General features: G+C 41.5%; 2 protein-coding genes across 2 annotated transcripts in view; one reads left to right on the forward strand and one right to left on the reverse strand.

Annotated features, from left to right (window-relative positions):
* TRMT2B (tRNA methyltransferase 2 homolog B) overlaps positions 1-8,476 on the forward strand; it is a 146,347-nt gene that overhangs the window by 75,446 nt on the left and 62,425 nt on the right. The window lies entirely within an intron of this gene.
* ARL13A (ADP ribosylation factor like GTPase 13A) lies at positions 1,037-5,036 on the reverse strand. The gene is made up of 6 exons (XM_023732390.1): positions 4,972-5,036; positions 4,131-4,484; positions 2,958-3,057; positions 2,260-2,465; positions 1,567-1,657; positions 1,037-1,473 (listed from the first exon to the last, which is right to left on the reverse strand). Exons 1-6 carry the CDS (start codon positions 5,034-5,036, stop codon positions 1,231-1,233), a joined length of 1,059 nt encoding a protein of 352 aa, XP_023588158.1. The 3' UTR covers positions 1,037-1,230.

The following is an 8,476-nucleotide window of genomic DNA, read 5'->3' on the forward strand; positions in this document are numbered from 1 at the left end:
CCCCTCATCCCCAGGGCAGTGGCCCTGGCCAAGTCCAGGCCCCTCCAGGCAGTTTAAGAACTCAAGGCTCCAGGGTAGCCTGAAATACCAGATCCCTTGGAGAGCTGATGTGACATTATAATATTGACAGTTGATGATCTTGGAGACTGGGGTCTCAAAGAACACTGAGAAGGAGTGGCTGTTAGCACAGTGAGCCTTCAAAACCTCACAGATTTGTTTTTTAATTTTGATGCCTTTATTGTGTTGGGAGAAATGATATTAGTGCAGTATAAAAAATAATACACAAAGATCCAAAGAAAGGCATCTAGGCCTTTTATTTCTCAAAATCACCCAACAAACACCCTTTTAACCTGAAGTGGTCTGGGAAGGACAGGAAACCTGGCACTTTGCTTCCCTTGCAGAGAAAACCACTGCTAATATTTGGCTGATATCCCTCCAGATATTTCTATGCATATGTGCACATCATGTTACACGTGCTGTACTATAACTTGCTATTTTCTCTAACAAAATGTCAGGTTGTGAGAAACTTCCCATGTCAGTAAATGTTGACTTACAACATTAGCCTTCTTGATGTCTGCATAGTATACCATAATTTATTTAGCCATTCCCCATTTTGGACATTTAGGTTGTTTCCAGTTTTAAGCTGTTGTACATAATGCTGTGATTGAACATCCTTGATACAGTTCAAGGAATGAGATTGCTGGCTCAAAGGGTATCCACATTTTAAAAATTCTTGAGATTTTATGTATACATATATATACACACACACACACACACACATATAAGAGGCAGGGAGAGGGAGGGAGAAATTTAGTATGAGAGTGTGCTAGTGACAGTGAGCCAGCCAAATTACCCTCCATAAAGGTTGTAACAATTTGTACTTCCACCTTTAAAATAATCCTATAACCATCCATTCAAAGTGGCTGCAACAATGAGCTCGAGCATAGCAACAATCGTGAGGATGGCACAGGACCAGGCAGTGTTTTGTTCTGTTGTACATAGGGTCACTATGAGTCAGAACCAACTCGATGGCACCTAACAACAACAACAACAACAACAAAAACATAGCCATCCAAAGATCTTGTCTCACCCAGTACTGGGAGTCATACTGGGCTTCCAGAAGGCAATCCCCAAGCACTCTTGATCCCCAAGCACTCTTCCTGTACTTCCGCTTCTCTTCTTCTCCTAACCACCAACCATAGTATAAGTTTCAGACTCAAAATAGAAATACTATTTTAGAAATTGTGAGGGAAGGCCTGTATATCTTCTCTGACTAACCACTGGTCCAATATTACCTTCAAAAGAATCATCATCAATATATGGAGCTGAAGTCTGCAAGTTAGCACTTTGATTGTAGTGGAGCTCATTAGCTTTCTGATCTTCACTTCCTGTAGAACATTCACCTTCTTCCATTGGTTCATCTAAAGCAAATGTTACTGGTGTATTCTTTTTAGGTCTTAGTAAACCTTCCTTCTGTACAGCAAGAAGATGAGGAAAGAAAGCCAGTTGGTGCCCAAAAGTTCAGGGATTGGTCCCTGGGGCAATAACATTCAAAAAGCTATTTACCTGAAGGATTGGTTTTAGGGGTCTAGCTTCTACTGAATGGTGTCCTAAGTCCAGTCTTTTCTGTTTGGTCATTCTCATCCTAGTGTAGAAGCTGGGGAAGGTAGAAAGGACAAAGCAGTAGTAGAAACAGATCCACTTTAAGTTTCTTAATCAGCTCTTATCCCATCCTACCATACGCCTTTGTTTAACAGCAGAGCATTTAGACCTTTCACTCCTCAAAACCTTGAGCACCTCCTATTTTCTTTTTTCTTTTACTCTTTTTAACATTCCTGTTCTTCCCCATCATTTCTTTTTATTGGGAAGATCAGAGAACCTGGAGGCTGAGAACATGGGATAGTTCCATGACATTCATTCATAGAATAATGCCAGTAGGCTCCTTAAGGGGCTCATGTGCCTTTTTTCCTCCACATGGCAAACAGAAGCCCTGTTTTGGAGAAACTGTACTACTGATAGGTTGATTATACCTTTATACAACTCATCCTGGTAACATGACTGCTCAAATTGTGTGTGACGGGTGTACCTAACAATGTCGGTCACTTCCCTAGCTCCATTTGGGCCAGCTGATCTTGAGAGACTAATTTGGTGCTGCACAGAATCCAAGTACCTCCTAGAACTCCCTGCTTATGTTGAAGATTGACTCCTGTATCTATTCATATCAGTAAACCCAATAGAGGCAGCTCAGTAGCTCAGTACCTGCTGAATGAACATCTTTCTCTAGAGCTTCTGGTGCCCTTGGAGGTTGGGTTTCTTGAGGTAGGTGATAGTCCCATTCCACATTGCTGTTGACTAGTACATAGCTCTTCATATTTATCCCCGATGGCAGCTAATAACCAGCGCAGCCCTTCAATTATGGGCTGATGGTTTCTTTTTTGGAAGTTTTTGATGGCTGAACAAGGCTCCTGTGACAAAAAGAGAAGACTTCATGGAGCCCACATTCCCAGTAACTCATCTAAAGAGCAGAGGTTCACATACGCTCTGCCATGCCTAGAGCAGCTCTAGGACCTTCTAAGAGACACTCAGCGTTGACTTCTTAGAAGATAAATGAAAGATACAAAAGCTAAAGTCCTTTAGTAAAGTGGTATAATGTCCTGGATGTGTGACCCTGGGCTTAGACTTAGAGTCTCTAAGCCTTATCTTATCTATAAAATGGAGATATTAAAACTTCCCACGTAACAGAGCTATTTTGAAGGCTTAATGAGAAAACAGATGTGAAAGTGTTATAAGAATGTGATATTTATTATCACCCTCAGGTCAGAAATCATTACGGTAGATGTTGCCTGGCAGGGAGAGGCTTTGTCCCAAACCCAGCATATGGAATGGATTATTGAATGGGCCAAGGAACACATCAGCTAGACTCCAGAGGGAGAGGGAAGGAAGGGGTTGACACTTACCACTCGGTACAGGGACTTATTTACTAGCCTTTCCAGGAGCAGGTACTCAACAATTTCACGAGGCAGGAGGGCATCCTTCTTGTCTTGTTTGTTTGCCAGGCTAGAACAGGGCACAGGAGAGAAGGATGCAAGAAGAGAGAAGCATGAAACAGAAATAGAGACAAAGAGCAAGGAGAGAAGATAAAGAGGAGGAGAATCAGCTCTGGCACAACTGCTGTATGTCCAATGAGATGAGCCAGGAATTTTTCTAGCCAACTCTCAATGGAAGGAAGAGATAGTGCAAATAATTTAAATCCAAGATAATTCCCAGGCCTCATTTCTCACTTCCCCTACATTATACCATCAAACTTTAATTAGAATTGCAAACTAGGATATGAACACATTTAGAGTTTTTACATCCCGTCCCAAACTCTGTTCATGCTGTAGTGGTGGTGCTAATGAGGAATGAAAAAGGCAAAAAAGGAATGGGGGAGGGGTGAAGATTGACTGGTGACTTGAATTATCACCCTGGAATAAGTGTTACTCAACTCTTGAGCAGTCTGCTAAGGGAGGGGGCCATTGGCATAAATTATGCAAATTAGGGGTCATTTTCTGCCACTGTGAGATCTTGGGATTAAAGATTGAAACCAGACAAAATGAGAAGCAAATCACTGAAGGCAGTCTTCAGGAAGAGTCAAGGGATGGGAGGTGGTAGATCCAGATATTACTCTCCATTTCCTTTTGATGCTTGCCTTCAAAATTATCTTTATACAATTAAGTAGGTCCCTAGGTGGCGCTAACGATTTGTGCTCAACTGCTAACCTAAAGGTTGACAGTTTGAACTCATCCAGTGGTGCCCTAGTGATCTACTTCCAAAAAATCAGCCTCTGAAAACCCTATGGGGCAGATATACTCTTTAACCTATGGTGTCACCATGAATCAGAATCAACGTGATGCAACTAACAACAAACAACACATTTAGGTAACATGCCCTCCGTGGCAGTGTGTGGTAGAAAGTGGCCCCAGAAAACAACCCTCAGAGAAGCAGGCCACTCCACCTCACTGAGCCTAATAAGGAAAGAGGAGATCTAGCTGGGCCTTGACAAAGGGACCATTGCACCCTTCGTCCTATATATGGATCTTCTTAAGGCACAAAATGGGAAGGGGAAGTCAGGCCTAAAGGAAGACTCTTACAATAAAATCGGTTTTCCTGCCACTCGCTCATCAGACAGCAAACGTGGTAAGATGATTTTCACTTCTTGCATGCGTCCTAAGTCACTGGAGTCCAGCACAAAAACAATCCCATGGGCCTGTGCATAGTAGTTAGGCCATAATTCCTGACCTTTCGGGTCTCCGTTTAGGTCGTAGATGGAAATATTGTAGTTGTCTAACAGCAGTGTAGTCAGTTCAGATTTCACACATTTGTTCATTCTGCCGGGAAGCACTATGAGTAGAAGATAGGAGAAGCAACCACTAAGTAAGGAAATACAGTTAGTCAGGGTCTGATTACTCAGTAAGTAAGGTAAGCAAAAACAGATGAAATTGTTCACTACAGATGAGTAACTAAGCACAAGTAAGCCTGTGCTTCCCTTGCTTATTGGGTCATCCACCCCTGTCAGGGATTGTAAATTTGAAAAGAAGCTTTGATTCCGTAGGGAGGTGCTGTGGGGTTGGGGGGGAGAGAGAGAGATGCCAACCATACCTAGAAGCAGAATCTTCGATGTGGTGAAAAAATGTGAAATTGTTCACTACAGATGATCTCGTAAGCAAGGTAAGCACTGTTTACCTTGCCTATTGGCTAATCCACCGCTGATTTGTTAACTGATTAGCTAAACCTTGACTAGAGCCTGCCCCTTAAAATCCTACTGAAGCATTCTGCCATCCTGCTCATACTCATGGATTCATCTTCCTAAAACATCACTTCGCCCATGCTACCCTCTCGTGGCTCAATAAGTTTCAGTGACTGCCCACTGCTCCTAGGATAGGATGCAGACTCCTTTGCCTAACCTGCCAGGCCTTCTCCTAGCACTCTAACCATACTGATGTCCTCATTATTTCTGGCACACGCCCAGTCTCTTCCTCCTCTGAACCTTTGTTCATGCTCCCCCTGCTACCCCCATGCCAAATGAATACCATGCACTCTTTTGCCATTGGACCTTCACAAGATGCTATTCCTTCTGCTTACAACACTCTTCCACTACTCTTTGCCTGGTTAGTGCCTTTTGTTTTGGGAGGGGGTATCAATTTAAATCTTGTTTCCTCTAGAAAGCCTTCCTTAACTCACACCACCATCTCCCGGTCTGGATAAGGTGCCTTTCTTCTGAGCTTATCACCATCATAGCACATGTCACATTGTTGTAAAGTATACGATTTACTTATCTGCATTATAAATTGTAATAGGACAGGAATCCTTTCAGTTTTATTCACCATTATATTCATGATGCCTCGTATAGCAGCAGTCACATAGGTGCTCAATAATATTTGTTGAATGAATTTGATGAATGAAAGAAAGAATGAACAAACAGGAGGTCATTGCCTCCTACCCTTTCTTCAGGAAGCATTATCTGACCTGCCCAGCTCTCACTTTTCCCTCTCTCACTGAGCACATGGTCTCTTGAACTGGTCCTTTACCTCTTTCTGTGCTTGCCCTGTCTCCCCACCTAAAATATAAGCTCCTTGAGGCAGAGAGGGGCAGGTGTTCAATAAATGTTTATGGTGACTGTTACTGTGGGTGAGGGTATGAAGTCTTCTCCCTCATATCTTTTCCAAGAACCCATGTAAGACTCAGACACATTTCACCTTTAAAAGCTGTGGCCAGAGCATAAAATACCAGAGGGAATCCCATGCTTCATTCAGCTCACATAGAAATGCAGTTCACAATGTCAATCTATATACATTCCAGTTGGCTAACCTGACAGTTTTGGCCTAGCTCTCTGCCCTCATCCATAGCAAAATGATTTTATAGATTCTCTAAATCCGTACTAGGCAGTTCCAAATAAGTAACTTCTTATTTATAGTTGCAGATCTGCCTGTGACCTTTTCCATAGGATTGCCAGAATGAGTCAGCTGAGAAGTTAGTAACATGCTTTAAGATCTTTGGAAATGTATGATTATACACACATTTATCTGTGTGTGCATCTATATATATGTGTATATGTGTATATTATTATGCTTTAATGTGATTTTATACCTCCTTTTCTGTTTTCATGTTAGTCAATGATCTTTTTAATTATAGCTTTCAGATAACGTATAATTTTCAGTCACAACTTTGGTGTGACATTTGCTATGTCTGTATTAGACTACTTAAAAATAATAAGTGAATAGGTTAAAACTCTAAAGGAAATTTTTAAATCTTGTTTCCTGCATCGAGGCAAGCTTTATATTATTTTTTCCCTGTCAGAGCAAAACATTTTCCCTAGTTTTTTTTTTTTTTCACTTGAAACCTTACCAATTCCTTCACTAATGCAATCTATTGTTGGTGAACCCTAGATTCCATGAAAAGTTGTTCCCTGACAATTTGTGTTTCTCTTTTTTCCTCTATTAATTTGTAAACTCCTTGAGGACAAGTAACATCCCTGGGTGGCATAAACGGTTTGCTCTCAGCTACTAAGCAAAAGGTTGGCTGTACGAATCCACCCAGTGATGCCACGGAAGAAAGGCCTGGGGATCTACTTCTGTAATATTACAGCCATTGAAAACCCTACTCTGAAACCTGTGGGGTCACCCTGAGTTGGAATCGACTTGACTGCAACAGGTTGAGGACAGGTGCTGAGTCAAATTCATCTCTGTATCCCTTGTGGGTTTCTTTTTTTTTTTTTTTTTAATTGTGCTTTAAGTGAAAGTTTACAGTTCAAGTTAGTTTCTCATACAAAAATTTATACACACATTGTTATGTGACCCTAGTTGCTCTTCCTATAATGTGACAGCACACTCCTTCTTTCCACCGTGGATTTCCCGTGTCCATTCAACCAGCTCCTGTCCCTTTCTGCCTTCTCATCTTGCCTCCGGACAGGAGCTGCCCATTGAGTCTCATGTATCTACTTAGCACTCTCTTCAATGAGTATCATTTTACATCGTATAGTCTGGTCTAATCTCTGTCTGAAGAGTTGGCTTCGGGAATGATTTCAGTTTTGGGCTAACAGAGTCTGGGAACCATGTCTTCCTTGGTCCCTCCAGTCTCAGTCAGACCATTAAGTCTGGTCTTTTTACTAGAATTTGAGTTCTGTACCCCACTTTTCTCCTGCTCCATCAGGGACTCTGTTGTGTTCCCTGTCAGGGCAGGCATTGGTGGTAGCCAGGCACCATCTAGTTCTTCTGGTCTCAGGCTGATGTAGTCTGTGGTTTATGTTACCCTTTCTGTCTCTTGGGCTCTTATTTTCCTTGTGTCTTTGTGTCTTCGTTCTCCTTTACTCCAGGTGGGTTGGGACCAATTGATGCATCTTAGATGGCCGCTTGCTAGCTTTTAAGACCAGAGACACCACTCACCAAAATGAGATGCAGAACATTTTCTTAAGAAACTTTGTTATGCCAATTGACCTAAATGTTCCCTGAAACTATTGTCCCCAGACCCCTGCCCCTGCTACTCTGTCCCTCTAAGTGTTTGGTTGTATTCAGGAAACTTCTTAGGTTTTGGTTTAGTCCAGTTGTGCTGACTTCCCTGTATAGTATGTTGTCCTTCCTTTCACCTAAGATAATTCCTGTCTACTATCTAGTTAGTGAATACCCCTCTACTTCCCTCCCCATTCTCGTAACCATCAAAGGATGTTTTCTCCTGTGTTTACATCTTTTCTCGAGTTCATATAATAGTGGTCTCATACAATATTTGTCCTTTTGCGACTGACTAATTTCACTCAGCGTAATGCCTTCCAGATTCATCCATGTTGTGAGATGTTTCGCTGATTCATCATTGTTCTTTATCGTTGCGTAGTATTCCACTGTGTGAATATACCATAATACGTTTATCCATTCATCTGTTGATGGGCACCTAGGTTGTTTCCATCTTTTTGCTATTGTGAACAATGCTGCAGTGAACATGAGTGTGCATATATCTATTCGTGTGATGGCTCTTAATTCTCTAGGATATATTCCAAGGAGTGGAATTGCTGGATCGTATGGTACTTCTATTTGTAGCTTTTTAAGGAAGTGCCAAATTGATTTCCAAAGTGGTTGTACCATTTTACATTCCCACCCACAGTGTATAAGTGTTCTAGTCTAACATTTATTATTTTGTGTTTTTCACATTAATGCTAGCCTTGCTGGGGTGAGAAGGCATCTCATTGTAGTTTTGATTTGCATTTCTCTGATGGCTAATGATCGTGAGCATTTCCTCATGTGTATGTTAGCTGCCTGAATGTCTTCTTTGGTGAACTGCCTGTTCATATCCTTTGCTCATTTTTAAATTGTGTTATTTGTCTTTTTGATGTTGAGGTTTTGTAGTATCTAACAGATTTTAGAGATTAGACACTGATCAGATTTGTTGTAGCTAAAAAATTTTTCCCAGTCTGTAGGTTGTCTTTTGACTCTTTTGGTGAAGTCTTTTG

This window comes from Trichechus manatus, unplaced genomic scaffold (genome assembly GCF_000243295.1).
Source record: "Trichechus manatus latirostris isolate Lorelei unplaced genomic scaffold, TriManLat1.0 scaffold00051, whole genome shotgun sequence".
Lineage (NCBI taxonomy): Eukaryota > Metazoa > Chordata > Mammalia > Sirenia > Trichechidae > Trichechus > Trichechus manatus.